This window comes from Haemaphysalis longicornis, unplaced genomic scaffold (assembly GCF_048455015.1).
Source record: "Haemaphysalis longicornis isolate Haplotype H1 unplaced genomic scaffold, Haemaphysalis longicornis Haplotype H1 scaffold_3, whole genome shotgun sequence".
NCBI lineage: Eukaryota > Metazoa > Arthropoda > Arachnida > Ixodida > Ixodidae > Haemaphysalis > Haemaphysalis longicornis.
Genome location: NW_027526335.1, coordinates 132,275,170 through 132,297,776, shown reverse-complemented (window position 1 = coordinate 132,297,776; position 22,607 = coordinate 132,275,170). Strand labels below are relative to the sequence as shown.

At 51.4% G+C, this 22,607-nt stretch overlaps 1 protein-coding gene across 2 annotated transcripts in view; it reads right to left on the bottom strand.

Moving 5' to 3' along the window:
- Window positions 1-22,607, bottom strand: part of LOC144175098 (MFS-type transporter SLC18B1-like) — a 61,213-nt gene that overhangs the window by 37,461 nt on the left and 1,145 nt on the right. Inside the window, exon 2 of one of the 2 annotated variants that reach the window (XM_077704165.1) lies at window positions 1,939-2,054. In XM_077704165.1, the coding sequence (XP_077560291.1) occupies window positions 1,939-2,054 (116 nt within the window). Of the gene's footprint in view, window positions 1-1,903; window positions 2,055-22,607 lie in introns of both variants that reach the window. The other variant, XM_077704166.1, reaches the window with a different exon arrangement.

The following is a 22,607-nucleotide window of genomic DNA, read 5'->3' as shown; positions in this document are numbered from 1 at the left end:
ACGTTTCACGGCGCACAGCTGGCTCGCTGGAGCCGCCGCCGCTGCGACTGGATTGAATTGGATTGGATTGAATTGGAAATCGTTTTAGCAGCAGTAAGCATGATAATCAGCTAATCTTATAGTCAGGAAATCTAAGAATAACCAGCTGAACCTTAGCTCAAGCTACGTATATCCTGGCACAGCCGAGCTAAGCCACTGCTAATTTTTTCTTCAAACATATCTTTCACTTGCCATGTCTTTTGTATCGAGCGGTCAAGTCAGAGCGTAAATGTGGGCTTGTCGGTAACGGAATAAGCGCACAGGACAAGCGCTATTCCGGTGTGCTTCTCTCCCGTTCGTGCGTTGAGTAGTTATTTTTCACAGTCGTGCGGTAAACTTTGTGACAAAGAGTTAGCACGTCCTGAGTGTAAAACACGTAAGAGTAGGTCGCAGTTCGGGCATGAGAGACAAGCTCTTTTCTCGCGACAAGTTGGTGACGTGTTGACGTGCCAAGAATGCTCTGTCGTCGTTTCTTTGCAAACGTCCAGCCAGCAAAGTTGACTTCATGAATCTTTAACCAAACTTGCGTCGTCATACCGTTGAGATAAAAAAAAAATTCCGGGAAGCTTGCACTCACGCGCAAGACTTCAATGGCGGAGCTATTGTAGGTGAGCATTACCGGGCACGTAAGTTTCAGTATCATTGTTTATTTGCATCGTCGTCATATGCATCGAAGAGGTCGTCGTCTTCTTTGCGGCGAGTGGCGGATCCAAAGTCATCCTCAGCATTGTAGACTTCCACCAGCTCAACTTGCGAAGCTTGCATTAACTCGCGCAAAGCTTGAACCATAGCGGAGGATTTCTTTCTACGTGAGCACTGAAGAAAAGATCACCACGCATTTGTAAAAGTTTGAAATTGTTTATCTACACGTTCCGTCGTTCCTTTGCACTGTGCTAGTAGTATAGTCATCGTCATGTGCATCGATATCGTCATGTTCCTCATGCCAAGCATTACATGCGCGGTAGCGTTTGACGACAGTGTTGGAATTTTTTTTTTTTTTTTTGCTAAAGCCACAGCGCGAGCCGGGGACACGGCGGTCGCCGCGAGGCGCGCGCTCACGAGCGCTCCCGCATTTTCTTGGTATTTCTTTGTGCGACACCGAACTTACGGCTTACATTTACATAACAGCAGCAGCTCCGCTTTTAAAGGGTGGCATGAACGCCGGGCCCGGCCGGCTGTAATTGCTGACTCGCCGCATATATCCTCTGGGCCAGTAGGGTCAGTGTCGCAGAATGTGCCGGAGCCACGGGGTGGCGGCTACGCAAGAGCATGTTAGAGGGGCGGCCACGGACGCTGCAACGTCGCCGTTGATGAAAATTCTCTGCTGGAAGAATGTGCCCCTGAAGCGTAATTCTGCGGTGGCCGGTAGATGCCAGCATCTCTTCAAAAACCACTGGCAATTGAGGACCGAAATATATTTGCAGCATTTACGCCCCAGGCAATGATTTTATTGATTTTATTGATTGATTTTATTGATTGATTGATTGATTGATTGATTGATTGATTGATTGATTGATTGATTGATTGATTGATTGATTGATTGATTGATTGATTGATTGATTGATTGATTGATTGATTGATTGATTGATTGATTGATTAACGCGCCAACGCTACACGGGCGATGAGGCACGCCGTAGTGGAGGGCTCCGGATTAATTTTGAACACATGGGGATCTTTAACGTCGAGACAATGGCAGTGCAAATACTAGCATCGACTTCCACCATACGCTAAACCTCATCTTTATCCCCCTCTCTATAAAATGACTCAACAACACTATTTTCGTCGATTTGGCTTAGTGTTGTTTGCACCAAGCGTATTCCATAACTTCTTGAACTGTGCTCTGAGAGAGTGCAATGTGAATCACCTGCGCATGCGCAGTGGGCGAGGCCAGCTCCTCACCTCGTGCGTGAAAAACGGTGCCTGCAGGGATATGCTGGATCCGAGGCAGAAGTTGCCGAACGACAACAGCCCCATGATGACCAGCCGACGAGTGCGTGACACCGCAGGCGCAGCATCTAGTGGGAGAGCATGACGGAGGGAGAATTAAAGCGGCCTGCCGTTTAGCGGGCGTCGCTGAAAACACAAATTTTAGGCTGAAGTAAAGGCATTATTCAGTCTTCCTATTTATTTGTTCAAGTAATTTACATGACCTTCAGTGGGAGGGGAATGGTAGAGGTGGGGGGGCGCAGAAATGATATATCAGAACAGATATATTGACTGTTACAATATAAACACAGCAAACACAAAGGAAAAATACAAAACAAAATTACAAGGAGAATATTTCTAATAGTGCACGGTTAGGTGCTTCCATTTTTAACACATCTTGAATTATGTCAGGTTTACTTCAGTGGCAATGCGTCGAGGCGGTTGTGCCCCCTTATAGCATTGTGCGAACAAAAGTGGGTGAGATGTGATGCGTGTAACTTTGCAACAATGCTAGCTTGCATTGCTTAAATAAGACGGCGGTTCAGTAAAAAAGGAAAAATAGCGAAGTTGAGTTATTGGCAAGCCTCCTGGGCTTTCCAGCCCGACTATTTTGCGATCTGGTTCAACGCCGGAGCTTGCTCTTGTCAGCCCCCCCCCCCCCCCCCCCCGGTGTTTAGCCGTTAGTTAAATCATTAGTATAAAATTGAAAAATCAAAAGGCCTAGCACGTGGAGCCGATGAACCTGACACTGCACTTGTATTAAGGAGGACGTCGATCTAGTCATTACCGGATGTAAACTAAGTTCTGCAAGAAAGAAAATCTGCTATTCACGAAAGAATGTTAGGGCGAATGTTAAGACGTTTTAGTTTGGGTAAAAGTCAGTTGGGAGAACCGTGTTTGAATGCTTGAGAAAAATCCAGAAAATATTGTCAACCCATCTGATTATTATTCTTTAATAAAACGTGTTGGCCGGGTCGGTTCGTGACTAAAATTGTAGGTTTAGCCCCAGAAGGCAAGGACGGGGACGAGAAGGGACGGGCGTTAACCGCCACTGACTTATTTCCAGAATGGCGGGAGTATACACCAGACTCACGTATACTTCTGCAATTTTGGAAGTAACTGTGTTTATGCCTGAGGTATAAACACAAAATTTACAGGCATCTGGCAAGGGCGCACATTAGAAAAACCTATCTAAAAAAGGCACATTTCTCGGTGTAGATTGATAGTGAGGGCTCACACACACACATAATTCATTGTCGTCTGATACAGAACGGTGCCGCAACTTTAGATGTCATTACATAACCGGTTCTTTTAACTGTTTTTTTTTTTTTTTTTTTGCTCTAGAGGCGGCAGGCTGCGAAAGCTCAAGCAAAGGGAACTTTCACGGAAGTCATAGTGGTGAAATGTAGCGCAGAAAACCTCACTTTTCGTCCCCGTGTGTTTTGCTGCGCTACATTTAACCACTATGAATAACCAACTATCCCAATCAACAGCTCTACTAAGTTTCACGGAACACCGCAAGCATGTCTTTGCTTTCCCTTGTGATAACTCGGGTTACGAGTGTTAAACATCAGCCAAATCTTTCCTTCAATGCAGTGAAAAGGAACTAAGGCCCGTGGTGAGAATAGCCCTCTCGAGGTTGCACGCAGTGAATTTCTCCACGGCCTAACTTTTTCTCCGGGAAACACCAAAGACACGTCGAGCATACGTGTCTATCACCTGCATTCCTGGCGCCAACTTGAAATTTTACTCTTTCTAGCACCTACCAAAATCTAAAAAGCCGGGTCATCTCCCCTCACGTGAAACCCGGGAGGGGCGAAGCATGCAGTGTCAGGTGTATTAAAAAATTGCAAGACTCCCTCTTGCCACACGACGCGCGCTGATTGGGTGCCGGAGAAGCGCCGGTGGGAGGAGCAATCGCGCGCTTGCTGAGGCGGTGGCGCCCTCTCTTGCGTTGAACCGGATTTAAGCAATTTGCATGCCCTATCTGCCCCAGTTTGGGGTAGTGGCCGGGGTCAACGCGAGAGCGGTGCAATGCCCGCGCACCTCGCCCTGGGGCTCATCATCGGTGATCAACGAAACCCCGGCACCAGGTATGCCTTTCCTAGCTTCGACCGACCAGCCGACCCGATCAGGCCCACCCACCGTACCCACCCAAGTGGCCACCGTCGAGAGCCGGCGGGTACTTACTTAAGTGTGACACAAATTATTCCCTTCTAAAAACAGCTTCTGCTTCTGCTGACAATTGCTGAAGCGGACAGGGAGCGCTCGCCAAATCTTTAAATTATGTTAGTTTATTTTGAAGTGGTTTTATCCCTTACACACTTTTCTTTTAGTACATATTACGTTCTAGCACTCCACCCCATTCTTATCCTTCTAAGGGGTGGAGTGCATTCGGCAGGCATTCTCAGATAATGAATGGTAGCCGACCATTGTACCTGAAGAAGAAAGTGTATGACAACTGCATCTTACCGGTACTCACCTACGGGGCAGAAACTTGGAGGCTCACTAAGAGGGTTTAACTTAAAGGGACCCTGCAACACTCTTTGAGCAGTGCAAGTAAACCTGCGCGGCGTTTAGATTACACTGCCAGGTATACCTGAGCCAAATATTACACGTGCAAGACGCGGAAAAACCAACCGCTCTCTCTTCAGTTGTCCTCATTATGCAACCCCTGGCATGGCCTAAGGGACGTCACATAGGCCATGGCTGCCCGATCAGGTGTCACTGGTCAACTTCGCGGCTAGGTTCTCCCATTTCCGTCGTCGTCATCGCTGTGTACGAACCTCCTCTATGCCTGAACCTGTAGGAACAGTTTTGCCGTTTTTTTTGTGTGTTTTGTGTGCGCGCGGAGCTTGAGTGATGAGCTCAATACTTCCCTTTCAACGGGACCACTCGACTACAAACGTTTATTGCTTCAAAAACGCCCTACCAGACCGAGCGCGCACTTGCGAGCAGGCACCCATGCCTGCTTTTTTGTGGCACCAGACCGGAAATAGGCCCCTCCGCGTTGCGGAGAAAAGGAGAAAACTACCCGGCATGTGATATATCGAAGGCCGCCGAAGAGCACGCCGCGAGCCGCCCCCCTCTCCGGGAGAGAGCGCGCAGATTTCGTCGCGTTTGCGGGCAGCCCGTCGACGTGCGCAGCGACAAGCCATGCGCACAAACTCTGCTGCCCACTGGACATTGTACAACAGACTGGATGCTGCCTGCCGTCGTCACTCCAAGCAACGCCGACGATCTAGTTGGGAGTCCATCTGCCAGTCGTTAGAAACCCAACGACAACCTAGAGAGGCCTGGAGATTGCTGCATGGACTACTACAGCCGCCGACTCCACGACAGACAGTGCATGCCGTTGCCATTCGAGAGGGTATTACTACAGAGGAACTCGTGGAACTGCTTGCAGATAGGTTCGCTCCACCACCCCCAGCATCCTCGCAGCAGCCTCTACCCCAAGCGCTGAGAGAAAAGCTACCGTTAGGACCGTATGGTTCCCAGATTTCAGCGCTCTGCCACGAAGATCTTTCAATGCACGAACTTAGGAATGCCCTGAAGAGGACTAAGCGTCGTAGCACTCCTGGCGCTGATGGCATCACCTACCAAATGATGCGGAACTTGGACAGCCCGGAGCAAGAACGCCTTCTAAGCGCCTTCAATATCGTCTGGCACTCGGGGGTACTGCCAATTTTCTGGCTCCTTGCCCTTGTTGTCCCACTCCTGAAGCGTGAAAAACCACCAACCGCAGCCAGCTCATATAAATCTGTGTCCTTAACTCCGGCTGCGGGTAAGCTCTTTGAGATGATCATTCTATCTCGCCTAGAGTGGATCGTCCGAGCCCTTGGAGCTGTTGCCGAACAGCAGACCGGATTTCGTCAACTCCACTGCACTGCCGACAGCATCGCTGATGTATCCGCACTGGAAGAGGCCCAACATATGGACGAAGTGGCATTTCTGGTTTTGGTGGATATTGAGTCTGCCTTTGACCACCTGCCACACTCAACCATTGAGGCTGCGCTGGACCGCATTCATGTCATTGGAGGAGGAGGAGGAAGTAACTTTATTGTGTCCAGAGGAAAGGCCTAGTTATGGCCGGTGTGCTTCAGACGACGGCCAGGATGCCTTGGCTCCTAGCGGCGTCTTCGGCCCTCTGGACGGCCCAACGCTGGATGACAGGGTCCTCGCTAAGCAGCACGGTCTCCCACTGCTCCTTGGTGTGAATAATAAATGTTCCCTCTGTATTGCTGAAGTCTTTTCTTTGTATAGCAGGGCATTCCCAAAGCATGTGTGCCAAACTTGCAAGCTGAGGGCAGTGCTTACATTTACCGTCACGAATTTCTTGGTGGAAGTGCCTGTAGAGGCCTGGGCTGGGATATGTATTGGTCTGAAGACGCCTCCATGCAACTTCTTGTTTTTTGGTCAGCGAGGGGTTGGCTGCAGGGTACTTCCGTCTTTCGCCTCTGTATTGGTCGAGCACGTCCCGGTAGGTGCACAGGCGATCCTTGGTGTTGTCGGCAGGGTGTAGGGCGGATTGCAGGGGCTCTCGGTAGGTGAATGCTCGAGCAGCCTCGTTGGCCCGTTCGTTGCCCTCCAGGCCCGCGTGTGCGGGCGTCCATATTAAAGTGGTTCGGGTGTCTACGTTCTTGTCCTGCTGGGCAAGGACTCGCAGTGCCGCACTGGAGATTCTCCCCTTTGTGAAGTTGCGGATTGCAGGTTGAGAGTCGCTGACAATTTTCCTCGCTCGGGTTGTGGCTAGGGCTAACGCTATGGCTAGTTCTTCACCTTCTTCGGGGTGTCGTGTTCGGATGGAGCAGGCGGTGAGAACCTTTCCTTCCTGGTCGGTGACAACTGAGACCATAGCCCTTCGCTGTTCGTAAGAGGCAGTGTCCGTGTAGACGACTTGAGGTTCCCCTTGAAGCTGTCTCCCTAGCGCTAGGGCTCGCATATCTCTTCGCTTTTCGTTGTAGACTGGATGCATGTTCTTGGGGAGGAGAGGAATGTAGATGCCTTTGCGTAGTTCGGCTGGAACAGTGTGTTTTTCTCCGAAAGATCTCTCGTACGGGATGCGTAGGCGGTCGAGGATTTGCCTGCCGGTGGCCGTCTTGGTCAGACGCTCGAGGTGTGCAATACGATGCGCCTCGATGAGCTCTTCGAGGGTGTTGTGTACACCCAGTGCCTCAAATTTCTCATTAGAGGCACATATCGGGATTCCCAGAGCCTGCTTATGCACCCTCTTGATGATACTGTTGATTTTATTGCGCTCTGCCTGTTTGAGGGGTAAGAAAGGGGCTACGTACGTAATTCGGCTAATTACGAACGCATACACGAGCTTTAGCAGAGTTTTCTCCTTCATGCCTCTATTCTTGTTGGCTATCCGCGCAATCAGTCTCGTGATCTGATGGGTGGCTTTCTCTAGTGTTTGCACTGTCTTGCCGTTGTGTCCGTTGGCCTGGAGATGGAGGCCGAGGATACGTATCTCGGCCACTTCGGGGATTGGGGTATCACCTACTCGCAGCGTTATGCTGTGATTTTGTGGGGTATCCTTGGGCTTTCGACCTCGTCGCGTGGGCTTGTACGACAGTTGTTCGGACTTTTCCGGAGAACAGGAAAGGCCGATTGTTTTGGCGTGTTGCTCCACAGCGTCCACTGCTAATTGAAGGCGATCTTCTATGTCTCCATCGCTGCCCCCCGCTGTCCACAAAGTGACATCGTCAGCGTAAATGCTGTGATGTACTTCATCTATGATTTGCAATTTGTTGGCGAGGTCGATCATGCTGGCGTTAAATAGGAATGGAGAAATGACTGATCCTTGCGGAGTTCCAATGCTCCCTGTTAAGATTTCAGGCGAATCATGGGGTCCCACCTTAAGCTGTGCCGTTCTGTCGTTCAGAAATTCCCTGATATAGTTGTAGGTCTTCTCCCCTATCTGTAATTTCTGGAGACTGCGGAGAATTGCATCATGTTTGAGTCTGTCGAAGGCTTTAGTTAAATCAAGTGTGACTATCACGCGGGCGTCAGTGGCCGCCTTGTCTTCGTTGTTGACGATCTGGTGTTGTAGTTGCAGCATGACGTCTTGGGTTGACAAACCGGCCCTGAAGCCTACCATAGAGTTTGGGTAGAGCTGGTTGTCTTCCATGTGGTTGTTGATTCTATTGAGAACCATGTGTTCGAGGAGCTTTCCGAGGCAGGATGTCAGGGAGATCGGTCTAAGGTTCTCCACACAAAGTGCCTTCCCGGGCTTAGGTATGAGCCGTACTATCGCCTTCTTCCATTGCTTGGGCAGTGTTGCGTCATGCCAGCACTTGTTGAAGTAGTCGAGTAAGAGCTCACACTCTTCGTCTGCGAGGTTGCGCAGCATCTTATTAGTGATGCCGTCTGGGCCCGGCGATGACTTCGGTTTTAGTCCCTGTAGGGCCGCCTTGAGCTCTTCTATGGTAAACGGTTGGTCCATTCTATGGTAAACGGTTCTATGGTAAACGGTTGGCTCGTGTCACCTTTCTTGGAGGTAGGGAAAATTTCCAGGAGAACGTGCTCGATCAATTTTTCTTCGATGTCGTGCTTGCATGTCATTGGAAGATTGCGGAACTACATACGGGCTTTCTTGTCTGGTCGCCAGCTCAAAGTTCGTGTGGGCAACGTCCTCAGCAGTCCAAGAGGTGTCAGTGCCGGAGTGCCCCAAGGTGCAGTGCTTAGTCCGCTGCTGTTCAACCTCGCGCTGTCGGGCCTACCTGACAGCATTCCAACAGACCTAGAACACAGCGTATGCATTTCCGTTTATGCTGACGATGTTGCACTGTGGACCCGGGGACCGAAGCGTCAGAGCAGCCAAATCAGGAAATCTCTGCAAAGAGCGCTGGATGCGATTTCGGAGTATATCATGGCAATCGGACTACGGCTTTCTACTACCAAGTCAGAAGCTATGATATTCCACCCCAACCCCAGAGCACGGTATCGAATTCCCCCATTGGAAGTACACGGCTCACAGCTCCGGTGGAAGACCCAGGTCAGATATCTCGGACTTACTATTGACCATCGCCTGACCTGGGGCCCGGCAATCAAACAGCTGCTCGGCCAGTCCAGTCGTGCCCTGAAAGCCACCCGTCAACTCTTGGCTAAGGGGCGTGGGTGCTCACACACTTGGGCACTACGAATTTACGATGCTATGGTGTGCTCCGCAGTCCTCTACGCTGTGCCCCTAGTCACCGTCAAGCCAACGCGGCGGAGGAAACTCGAGATCGAGCACAGAAATGCACTTCGGACCGCTCTAGGTTTGCCCCGATCGTAGCAATGCGCGGGAACTCTTGCTGAAGCCGGTGCCTGGCCCCTCGCTCTTCGCGCCCTACAGCGAGCTCTCAATCACGTCGAGTGGCTCCATAGGGCACCAGACGGAGGCGCCCTCCTCGCACGGCTACGAGAACGACCTCATTCTCGAATGGGTATGATTTTCCGTACCTTCGAAACGGTGATCGGCCAGCCCCCGACGGATCACATCATACCTCCTCCACCCCACGTGACGAGTAAGATCACCATAAGTGCAACTCTACCGCACGTGACCTCAAAAAGGATAACTCCACTCTGTGAATTAAGGCATGAAGCAGCGGCCTGCCTGGAGAACCTTGAGGGGCACGTGCTGATATTCACCGATGGGTCCGTGTTTCCAGACAAGGGGGTGGCGGCTGCAGCATCCATCGCGCCTGCCTTCGCTTCAGCCAGGCAATGCCGCCTGCCAGTGGCCAGCAGCTCCACAACGGCAGAAATCGCAGGCCTTCACTTGGCTGCGGACATCATTAAGGAGTGCGAGCAGAACCTCACCAACCGGAAAGTAGCCATCCTCTCAGATTCGAAGGCTGCTCTCCTGAGGCTCGACCGGGCCCACCTCAGCTGTCTCGCTGTGCAAAGTCTTGCCAGCAAACTGCACAGCCTCAACACCAGAGGCCTTAGCATTCATCTGCAATGGCTACCTGCTCACGTAGGCATCAAGGGAAATGAGGAGGCTGATCGTCTGGCAAAAGAAGCGCATCATCCATCCACTTCGATGAGTGAGGCAATTAGGCCCCCGGACGTCGCGCGGTACCTTATCCGAAGGGACCTCCAAGCCATGCATCCTGACCCCCGAGTTGCATCTGGCAAGCCACCGCACGCGCTTCCTTCGAGGGGACTGACCCGAGCTGACCGTGCTCTCCTTCTTCGTCTGCGAATCGGCTGTCACCGCAGCGCGGAAAGAAGTCACAGGCTTGGCATCTCCAGTTCACCCGCCTGCCCACACTGTCCTGCAATAGAGACACTCGCGCATGCACTGTGCGAGTGTCCACAACATTCGCAGGCTCGATCAGCGCTGAGAGTCGTATGCGAGACTGGGACTGCCTTCATGCACCTCATCAAACCTGTTGTTCCCGGATTGTTATAAATCAAATCGCGAAAAAGCGTTCCGAGCCCTGCTGGACTTTTTAAAAGACACGGGACTCTCGGACCGGCTATGATGCCGTCAGTACTGTCCATGCTGCGCGGCTTGTGAACCGTTGTCTTATTCTCCCTTTCTACCTTTTTCTGTCCGCCCTCTTTCCTTTCTATCCGACTCAGTCTTGATTGAGGTGCCCTCAACCCGAGAGGCAGTTATCGGCTGAGTCAACTTTCGTTTCTCTTCTAATAAAGCAACTCTCTCTCTCTCTCTCTCTCTCTCTCTCTCTCTCTCTCTCTCTCTCTCTCTCTCTCTCTCTCTCTCTCTCTCTCTCTCTCTCACTCTCCCGCGGTCGAGTTGAGAGGGAACGATTATGCGCGATTTCTCATCGCGCGTAGTTTCGTTAATTGTGAACGGGTTTTCATAATTCTTGCGGGAGGAGATTTCTGGGACAATAGACTTTATCCCAAAACACATTACTAGTAGTCGATGGCAAGTGTTGCAGGGTCCCTTTAAGTTTAAAAATTTGCTGCACTAAGCTTTAGGCGCCTTTGCCCCATTAGAATGAAGTAGGGAATGAGTAGGATGAATTAGTAGTAGTTGTGCAAGCATGCATATATACATTCGAAAAGTTCGCAGCCCGCAGTTTGTGGCCTGTGGGAAATCGCGTTCATGGTTTGGTCGGCGCGCTGACAGCGCCTTCAACGCCAACGTACAGCTAGGTATTTCATCGCTACTCACATATCGCACGTGGCGTATGCCAGTCGATCTGAAACAACCCAGGCGGGACTTATCAACCGCGGGATGCCATTGACACCAACCGCAAGTTCCGGATGCCGGGAGGCCTTTGCAGTCGAGATGGAGGCGTAACACGTCGTATCCGTTTAAAATTGGGCTGCACAAATCACTTCCTGCGTAAAATCAGACAAGCGTCCTCCTCTCCACCGCGCCCGAAGCTCTCAGTTCGCAAAGACGTTGAGCACGTTTTGTGTGTGTGCCCTCGCTATACAATTTCAAGACTGGCGATGAGGGCGCCTTCGCCCCAATATCACACTAAGAGATATGTACTTGGTCCGTGAGCATCTCGATACATTGCTAAGAAAGCGCCGTTGTGCGCTTTGCGGAATAGTGGCTTTTCGAAGGCACTGTAGACATGGCAACGCAAGGACAGCCCACGCGCTTCTCATTTGTAGTTTCATATATGTTTTAAACGAGTGAACTTAACATGATCTTCATCTCCGTCTGACTTATGCCAAGTCAGGCGGGGATTGTATGGATATAAACCAAGAAAACTGGGATTCGTGTAGGCGAATGCAATTTACGCCCTCTCCCTCCACCCCTTTGGGGGTTTTACCCGCCGAGGCAGCACCTGGGCTATAAGGTAAGCCGTGGTGTGGGGCCACCCGGTTTACTTGACCACCTGGGGACCTTTAACGACCGCCGAAATCTCGAACATACGGCCGTTTTCGCTTTTCGCCTCCATCTGAAAAGCAGCAACCGCGGCCGGGAAGCGAAACCGCGTCCTTGGGCTCACGTGGCAGCCCAACGCCTACTGAGCCACCACGGAGGGCCTTTTTGACGGTTTCTCGTCCAGTCGCCTGTAGTTTTCGTTTGTTTGGTTCGTTTACTGTGCTTTGATTGATTGTAGGGTTTAACGCGCCGACGCAACGCAGGCGATGAGGCGCGCCGTAGTGGAGGGCTCCGGATTAATTTTGACCACCTGGGGATCTTTAACGTGCGCCGAAATCTCGTACACACGGGCGTTTTTGCTTTTCGACTCCATCAGAGTTTACTGTGCTTTACCTGCCGAAAATGTGAAAAATAAAATTAGATGTTTCTCTTCTGTTTGGACATCTTTTCGGGTCGATCGCTTAATTTACGAAGCACCACGCATCCACGCATGTAGTGAGACGACCCGGAAACGGGTGGACAATTAGGGTAACAGGGGGATACCAAGAGATGGGGATAGAAGAAGGGGAAGGCGATTAATCCGACGGAGGGGTAAAATAAATAAATTCGGGGGTAAACTGCGGACTCGACCACGCAACGCAGGGCAGGAGTGGTTAGAGGTCAGTGGGAGAAACCTTCGCTTTGCAGTGGACCAGAGCTGCAGACTGGTGATGATGACGCATGCACAAGCCGATTACACGATGCTCGTGACAGCGTGTACATGGAGTACGTGGGCGCTCCCAACCCGACCCTCGATCGCGACATCGAAGAGTGGGAGGTGAGGCAGGCGACGCAGGCACTGAACTGCCGGTCTGCCGCTGGACCCGATAAAGTCGCGAATAAGGCGCTGCGCCCCATCAGCGACGCGGCCGTCTCATCGCTAACGAGGTATTACAACAAGTGCTGGAACAGTGGCCGGCTCCCTCCGCAGTGGAAGACGGCCAAGACGATCCTGCTCCCGAAACCAAAGAAGCCGCCGGGGATAGAGGGCCTGCGTCCCATCTCGCTCACGTCTTGCGTGGGCAAGGTGCTGGAACACGTCCTCAACACCCGGTGGCAGCGTTACTTGGAAGATGGCAACCACTACAGGGACGCCATGCTGGGCTTCCGGTCGCGCCTGGGGACCCAAGACGCGATGTTGCTGCTGCAAAGAGAAGTTCTGGAGCCCCCCGGAGGGGTACCGAAGAAGGACAACCGAGCCGTCCTGGGCCTGGACCTGCAGAGTGCCTTCGACAAGGTGAAGCACTCGGCGATCCTGGCCCAGGTGACGAAGCTGAACATGGGACAGCGAACCTATGACTACATTCGCTCCTTCCTGACCCATCGCACGGCCAGGCTGGAGGTGGGCGGAGACCGACTGGAGGAGAGAGAACTGGGCAGCGTGGGCACCCCGCAAGGCTCGATCATAAATCCGCTCCTCTTCAACCTGGTCATGATCGAGGTGGCGAACCGCCTCGAAGCGCTGGGACCGAAGATCAAGTACTGCCTGTACGCGGACGACGTCACCATTTGGGCGACGGGCGGCAGCGACAACGAAATCGAGACCGGACTGCAGGCAGCGGTGGACGCCGTCGAGGCCGCGCTCGAGGGCACGGGCCTCCGGTGTTCGTCGCAGCAGAAGTCCCAGCTACTGATACTGCCCCCGCCGGGGCGCTGGAGGAAGCGGGCCGCCGAGGAGGCGGAACGCAACATCGTAGTTCGAGCCGGGGACGGGGCACCCGTCCCGCACGTCCAGGGTCTGCGGATCCTGGGGATGTACGTGGACGCCCACCGCACCAACGGCACGGCTGCCCGACACATAACGACGAATATGGAGATTGCGACGCGCCTGATAAAGCGCGTGGCGTCCCGTTCGAGGGGAATGCGAGAGGCGAGCCTCCTGCGTATGCTGCAGACCTTCGTGGTCAGTCACGCAGCGTACGCGGGAGCGTTCCACCGCTGGACGGAAGCGGAGCGGCAGTGGATCGACGCGGCCATCCGCAAGGCGTACTCGGGAGCCCTGGGCCTGCTGAACGGGACCAGGACGTCGGCCTTGCTGTCTCTGGGGGTGCACAACACACTCTCGGAGATCAGCGAGGCCCAGAGAACAGCCCACCTGGCGCGCCTGGGCCGCTCCGCGGTCGGGCGCCGCATCCTGGACCGAGTGGGCATGGGCGCCCCAGAAGCGCCGGACCCCGAGTCAACGCCGCTGCGGGACGAGACGACCAGACGCCTGATGGTGTATCCGCTACCCAAGAACGTGGACCCCACCAACAACGCGGAGAGGCGAGCGGCGCGGGCAAAGGCGCTGCTACGCAAGTATCGCGACGAGGACGGGGTGGTGTACGTGGACGCCGCCAGGAGCAGGAGCCGTCCGAACACCTTCGCGGCGGTGGCGGTGACAGCCGCCACGGGGAAGCTGAAGACCGCGTGCAGCGTGTGCGTCCGGGGAGCGAGCCAGGCGGAGGAGGTGGCAATCGCCCTGGCCCTGAGCGCCCCGGGTGTGCACACGATCCTGAGCGACAGCAAGACTGCAATCCGCAACTTCGCCAGAGGAGCGGTGTGCGAGGCTGCAGCGAGGATCCTGAGAGAGGACCGGGGGACGACGCCGGTCACGCTCAAGTGGTTCCCGGCCCACGCGGGCCGAGACCTGACACCAGACGCACCGAACCGCAACGAGGAGGCGGACGCCGCGGCCCGTGGTCTCGCCACGTGCCGGGACGCGGCGGCCCTCGCTTCCGAAGAGGCGGCGACAGTAACGGCAGAAGAGGATCCCCTGATGGACTACGGCGGAATCCTCAAGTGGCACCGCGAACAGCGACGCGGCTTCCCGCCCCCACACCGGGACTTAACCAGGTGGGAGGCGGTGAGGCTGCGCCAACTACAAACAGAGACGGTGTTGACCCCGGCGCTCGCGCGCCACGTGTGCCCGGAACTCTTCGAGAGTGAGGTGTGCAGCATGTGTGCGCGGGCGACGGCTACCTTGGCCCACATCATGTGGGGCTGTGACAGTGTTGAGGACGGTGCGTACCCGCCGCGTGTGAGACAGTGTGTGGGCTCTGCGGAGCCGAAGGACCAGAGATGGGCCGTCCAGCAGCTCGAGGCAGCTCTGGCCCTGCAGAGGCGAAAGGGAACCCCTAGAGGGAGCCCGAGTAGTCCGAGCGGGACCGGGGCACGGTAGCCTCGGGATCTAGGCCCGACACACGCCTATAGGACTGTAGACGTAGTGTAAGACGGGGGAGCACCGCGCCCTGCGTGGCCGGATTTGCTCCCTCCCATGCCGGACGCTTTGAATAAAGTCTTTTCTCTCTCTCTCTCTCTCTCTCTCTCTCTCTCTCTCTCTCTCTCTCTCTCTCTCTCTCTCTCTCTCTCTCTCTCTCTCTCTCTCTCATAAAAGTGCTATTAAAAAACAAAAAAAAAAGCAGCTTGACATAATCCCCACCCATCCAAATAATTTGTTTCCAATCGTTTCTAGAAGCTCACTTTCAATACCGATTTATCTTGCTTTTTTTTCTATGACTTCTTGATTGACTGTAGGGTTTAACGCGCCGACGCAACTCAGGATATGAGGCGCGCCGTAGTGGAGGGCTCCCGATTAATTTTGAACACCCGGGGATCTTTACCGCATGCGCCGAAATCTCGTACACACGGGCGTTTTTGCTTTTCGCCTCCATCAGAAAAGCGGCCGCCGGGGCCGGGAATCGAACACGCGTCCTCGAGCTCAGCAGCACAAGGCCTTAGCCTCCTTAGCCACCGCGGCGGGTCTTCTATGACTTCTACTGTATAGAAATGCGTGAGAAAAAGAGCACAGCCTTTTTTTTTCGGTTATACGGACACAAAAAACCTACCGACGAACCTGAGCTGTCATAAAAATTGCCGTACGACGTGCGTGCGCGCTTGGCGAGCAAGTCACAACACGATCGCCGAGCTAATTAGAAGTCTTATTTTAGCTACTAGAAACTACAGAAGGCCACTTGACAGTTTAGAGTGTTTCTATGCCTTCGCCTACACAAATCACCGTTTTTTCTTTTTTTTGCTTATATCCATTTGTTCATATCTAAACTGGGCTCCCGTTTCCTGTGCTTACAGGACATTACTCACCCGCTCCTTTGCGCAGGAGTGCTGCGTCGCTTATTAAGTCACCTGCCGTTTCTTACAGTTTCTCGTTAATTTCAGGAATGTCGTTTAAGTGGATCCCAAAAGAAAGCCGTGGACGCTGTATTATTCCCGATTATTCCTGCACGCGCGGTTTATATTGAGGACTCGTTTTAATGTCTGATCAGAGGTATAATAGACGTTTGCTTCAAGTATCCCAATCGATTGCTCAGTGTTCAAGGAAAGCCTCCTTTGGTTTTTGGGCCTTCAAACGCATGCGTGTGTGTCCCCGGCCACAAAACGTCCTTTTTTTCTCTGAACTGCATTCTTCAGTGATTGCCGGTTTAAGCAGGAAAAAAAAAAGGCGTCTCCGTACCTCGTGACAACAACTGCAGAATATGCAAGCACCCTGAAACAATAGATCGCTGCTTCATTGATTGCTGGGATTCTGTGTTATTCTGTTATGTGTTGCAGTGTATATACACGAAGAAAATATTTGGACTTTAACCCTGCTACCATTTGATTTCTCACGGTATCAAGTGACAGCAGTTTTTCCTGTGATTTCATCCTTTTAATTGCCCTTTACAGTATACGCCTTAGTAGGGGCACCACTGAAATCCCCCTAGCGGCCCGTTTCAAAAGCAGTCGCGGCAGTCTCCGGCCCGCTCACCACTGTCGCCGTTGCTTTTGCGGCACGTTCGCGACTGATATTTTCCGTTTGTATGCGTTGGAAAGACGTATTTATGTGAAGCAGTCACTTTGTTCGCAAATGGGGTGTATTTACGACAGTGTAAATGCTTCGGACGCGATATTAGTGGGGTACATTCGGTCCGCATAAGCGTCAGGTGTGTGTCACAGGCCGGCGTCGCGAAACCGGCATATGCATAGGGCTGACTGTAATTCCACTACCCTCAAATTTGCTAACAGTACCTCCGTAAGCAGCGTTCATTCAGATGCTCATGCTACGGCTCAGTGTTGCGGACTTACCACTCCGGAATTGGAATGATTCCGGATTCATTCCACCTTTTCGAGATGCCGGAATGGAACTGGAATGGAATGAGGACAACGCTTGAAGGAATGGAATAGGAATGGAATTAAGCGCCTTTTGCCCGGAATGGAATGGGAGTGGAATGGTGATTTTTAGACGCCGGCGTCGCCATTGCTGGCGCCTTCCGGCTACTGTGGCGACGACTACGTCTGTAAATCTGAAAGCGAGCACCAGCTACGAAAAGGAGAACGTATACCCGCCATCTCGATTAAGTGAATCAGCGCAGCGTGCCACAGCGCGTGTGAAAGTGAACTCGACCGCCGCAAGCGCTCCTGGCCGCTGGAGCCGTTAGGTCGGCTCTTCGAGCTTCGGCAGGCTTTTAGAGGCATAGCTTTCTCTTACAACTGTCTGTGGAGCCGATGGCAGACCGGCGTCTCTCTCAGCGGCAGGCGCCTGCCGGGGCCAGGCTCCAGGCAGGGAATAGCATCATGAAGGGGGAGGGGGGATAAGAACAGCGCGCATCCGAAGCCTCGGTGTTTCTGGCCGCGAGCTGATGCTGCGAAATCTTGTACCAATATAAAGCATTCGCGCATGAAACATGAAACAACAAGTCTGCTTGGCGTTCTCCTCCCACCCTACGTACACGATACGCAAAATATAGCCTTGTAGCTTGTAAGCCGGCCTGGTAGGCATCTCGCGGGAATACGGCGCCAACCTGTCGACCGTCTATGCGTGTGTTGCGGTGAGGCCCCAGGGCTCCAGCAAATCAAAGCCAAGGCAGCAAAAATAAAATTGTGGGTGAGGGCCCTGCGTGCCCGGCCCCCGCCATAGGCGTAAGAAGCGAGCTTCGGATGTGTCACTGAGCTTTCTACCTCCACGCTCTGCTACAGTAGTGGACAGCTGGGATATACGATTACATTAGCTATTATATACGAAAACGCGGAAGACACAGCTGCAAAAGGGCGTTTTTTTCTAGCAGTTCCTGCTCCAGAGCGTTCTTGTTTGCTTATGTTTTGACAGCTCTCAGCAGTGCGACACCGTGCTTTGCTTCGATCTGAATGTGAGGACATCTCCTCCAGTTGTGCAAAACTTGTTCGTGGTTTGGTTGCTGTGCTTGTGTGCACATGGCCTTTGCTCCTGAGCCCAAATGTACCTTTTTATTGAAGCCTTAGTCATCGGCTTGAAAGTTGGAGCACTATTCAGGTAGGAAGGTCTCATTTCACAATTTTGATCAAGTCTTCGTGCGTATTGGTTAGCGTTCATGGAAACAAAATGCCTCACCATACTTCGTTATTTTGACAGGGCTCCCGTCAAGATATGGTTCTGTCACTGTAAATGAGGTGGTCATAAACAATGTCCTGTATTGAACGGATTGGGCTGAGGTAATACCAGGGCAATAAACAAGCGCAATGGAGGTCAACGTGGAAGTGGTAGCAACTTTCCTACGGGGAATGCGAAAACTGTTGACGGTGTTCCGTACCGCTGCCTTCCAATCTCTCACGTTGGTACGTAGCATAAGTGCAAAATGCTGTAAATTCAGAAGTCGTTCTAGTAAGCATTTCGAATGCGGGCACATGTGAGCAAGCTCCGCGCGACATACCTGTGAGTTATCCACAGCATACTAATTACGCTGGTATGACGGTACGCAAAGCAGCTAGAAAGATAGCACGCCACAGACTGCAACAAAACGGAAAAAGTAAACGTCAAAGTAATAGCTGCTCCATCTCTAGTCGCGCAAGATCAAACTATTAAAACATACTCACATGCAAATACTATAATAAGTAATGGGATCCCCCTACTTATTATGCAAAATGGACATTGTGACACTGCTCCTTTTTAAAGCGAAAGCTTTTTAGTGGGATCGATCGCATTCTGTCAGCAAACTAATACATGTCCACTTAGACCGGTTGCTCGACCGAAAAGCTCTGATAAGGAAATAACACACGGCGCCTGCGTGAAAACGGGGACCGCAAATTAACTCTCTCTCTCTCTCTCTCTCTCTCTGTCTGTCTGTCTGTCTGTCTGTCTGTCTGTCTGTCTGTCTGTCTGTCTGTCTGTCTGTCTGTCTGTCTGTCTGTCTGTCTGTCTGTCTGTCTGTCTGTCTGTCTGTCAGCCTCTGAAACTGGGCTTCCATTGTCTCAAAACGCTTACTTGAAAATCGGAAAAGATGAACGGTTCTAAAGGCAACACACGGGCCGATCATGAAGAAGGAGTACAATAGTATACCTTCATCTCGTAAACCACGTAACGGTGTGCATTGAGATAGTTCGTAGTTGCGTTTAGTTAGTGCGCGAAAAATCGTCGCATGGGTTCGTTCGTCGCTGTCGGTTTGGGTGTTTGAAGGTTTGACGATCGGTTAAGTTGAGCGCACTCTACTTTCGTTAGGACGGGAGGGTAATTTTTTAGCATTGGGTTGTTCTGGTTGATTGATTGTAGGGTTTAACCCACCGACACACCGCAGGTTATGAGGCGCGCCGGAGTGGAGGGCTGCAGATTAATTTTGACCACGTGGGGATCTTTAACGCGCGCCAAAATCTCGTACACACGGGCGTTTTCGCTTTTCCCTTCCATCAGAAAAGCGACCGCCGCGGCCAGGAATCGAACCCGCGACATTGTGCTTAGCAGCGCAACGCCTTATAACTATAAGGCGTTGCTCAGTGGCTATATAGCCACTGATTCACCGCGGCGGGCGGGGTTGTTGTTCTGCACGAGACATGTAACCAATCTGCTACCACCTCACAACTTCGGTGACAACTGACCCAGTTTGTATAATTTTGCAGTTTTCAACCCGTATGATAACGTCAGATGCATGTTACGTTTCTCGGTAACTTGATAGAGCACCTGAGGCAGTTTATACGTTGAGGAATTAAAGGAATGGAATTGAACTTCCCGTCCATTCCAGGAGTGGGAATGGGCTCACTTCTGTCATTCCAAGGAATTGAAAGAATGGAATCACACCAAGTTCGAATTCCTCGGAATGGAATTGGAATGGAATGGGGATGCCCATTCCGCAACACTGCGGTACGGCTATACCCTACGATGTAAATCTGTTTCCTGTGCTTACATAATCTAGCGGACTAAGCGGAACACTCATACCTGACAGCACGCCAGTTGCGCTTCATATCTCAGATATTGATCCCTACCCTGAACAAGCCAATGTGACGTAAATTTCACGGACATTCTACACAATAGGTACGATGGATAATGCAAAATTATATGCGGGAGTCAACCCTCCACAAAGAATTCCCTGCTGGATCGCCTTGTCGCGAGATGAGCCCTCGCAAATATTCATAATCTGCTACATATATCCTCCGCTTATATCCGCGTCCGCGGCTAAACGCTTCCTCGAAACATCGTCATATGATACAGGGAGACTGCAGAATCTAGCACAAAAGTGAAATCAGAGGGCCTTATCAGATATCACACCCTTCCAACGACGCCTTTCAACGCTTGTGAACTTACTGTATACTTCAAAAAATATGTCCACCGAGTGATCAGCTGTTCGTTGAACTCGAAAAACAAAGTAGAAGTGAACGCGCAGCTTGTGTGTGTGATAACTAAAGGGGTCATTCCGTGATTTCGCTCCGCATTTGTACACAACAATAGTTAAGTGCCCCCTCTGCCCCCCCCCCCCCCGCCCCCTCTGTCTTGTAAAATATTATTGCATTTCGCATTTTTTTTTCATTCCCGTACGAGCTATTATATTGCTTCCGGACTTGGCAGACCACTCATTTTTCTGTGGTTTCATTAACTCTCCTTGGTCCATGCTATCAGGCGGGAGTGGGCACGTATTTAAAGACACACAGACTTGGAGTATACTTAGCATGTTCGCGTGGCCTCTATTTCTGTAACAGGCACAAGTTATTGTCAGGTATTAGGTAATAACATCCCCGAATCATATTTTCTACGACGTATATATTCGAAACAAAGCCGCATTCGTTGACCGCGCTGCAAAACGAAACCAACCTCTAGTATCAGGTCCAAATGAGGCGACAATAGAATTCACTTGCGCCTGACGTATTCGTAGGTGATAGTGGGTGTATGCTGCTGCCGTCGCCGACGCCCGTAAGAGCGGCCAAGAAGCGCGCAGTACCGAGTCCCCGCATAGCTCTTGTTGACGTTCGAGCACTCTATCAGGACGCAGCTGTTTTTGAAGTGCCCTGAACGTACTATTTTCTTAGAGACGTGGCCGTAACAAGTTGTTTAGGGCGCGGAAAGGCAAAAAGAAGCGAAAGAGAACCAAAACACTCCATGAGCCACTACCAGCTGCGCAGCGGTCATCCCGTACGCGCCGCGGAGAAGCGGTGGCAGGCGGCGCAGCGATAGCGAAGCTCGAGGCGTATATGGCGAGCTAGCATGAGGAACAACATGCTGAGCCTGCGCGCTCAACGAAAAGCCTGTTTCAAGAGGAGTTTGCCCAATGCGCAGTATCCATGGACACACAAGTGGTGCTTTGTACTGTTTTCAGTGTTTCAATTTTAAGGTGATGTGACTATTGCTGTAGCTTGGGCTTTTTTGTAGGGCCGTATTTTCACGCGTATAAGCCGCACCCAAAACGTGAAAATTTCAGGGGTGAAGTAGAGGTGCGGATTACACGCGAGGTATTTTCTTTGGTGCAGCTTCTCCGCAATACGCGTTGGGCCGTGATGCCCCTACAGCAGTAATAGCGACTAAGCCACTGTTATCCTATTGACAGTGCTTATTTTGCACACACGGCTCAACAATATGGCAACCTGAAAAAATGTATGTGGCAAGTCATCTAGTTACGTAATCCGCTAGGTAAGCCCTTCGCATAAACAGATGTATAATGTTGCTTAAGTAGAAGCTTTGGTCAACCCTTTTATGTATAAAATATGCGGGCAATACGTGGGGTTATACATATACTTTTTATTCGTCGACGGAAAGTGGGAATGCGGGTTATATGCAAAGGCGGGTTATACGCTCGAAAATACGGTATGTTGCCTTTTTTGTTTGTGGCGTTTTATATGCGACGATAGTTCACTTCCCTCTTGCAGGGATCATTCGAGAGCCACTTAGTTGCTCCCATGTAATAATAAAATGTTCGGAGATGGCCCAGTGGATGGTAGCGCACCGGGCAGCTAAATGCTGCCACTGTGGATACCGTTGTTCAAATGTCATATGATCAGGTATGGGTTGATTGTTTCTTTTTCTTTACACTGGCGGTCATTTTCTTGTCCGAACAATGGTGGTCTTTCACAAAACGGGGCCTTTGAAGCTTTCACCTTGAAAGCACCGACCCCTGCACTGCCTTGTGTTTGCCGAAAATACATAACTGGCCAATTTAAGACATATGTGCGTTATTATAGTTAAAAAGTAAATTATTTGTTGAAGAAAGGCAACAAAAAATACAACCATTAAAAACAACTAGAGTGGACCAACGAAATTACACGAAATAATTTAATCCTCGTGTGATAAGAACAAAACAAAACAGGAATCAAATAGAAAAGAAATTGTCAATGCACCAACCGTCTAGCGCCTTTTATCTGCACAAAAATGCTCAGTTGCCGAAGTTAGGAAATTTGATCGTATAATAGTGAAAACATACACGTCATTCGTGCAAAATAAGCCAAGAAAACAAAAAAAAAGTATAACCAGATCAAACAAAACGTTGCTCCATTTGCCCAACGCAGGCTAAAAACTACGGCAATTCGCCAAATTGGGCAACTATTTGCCAAATGTGGCTATGAAAAAACTCACAATAATAAAGCGAGACCA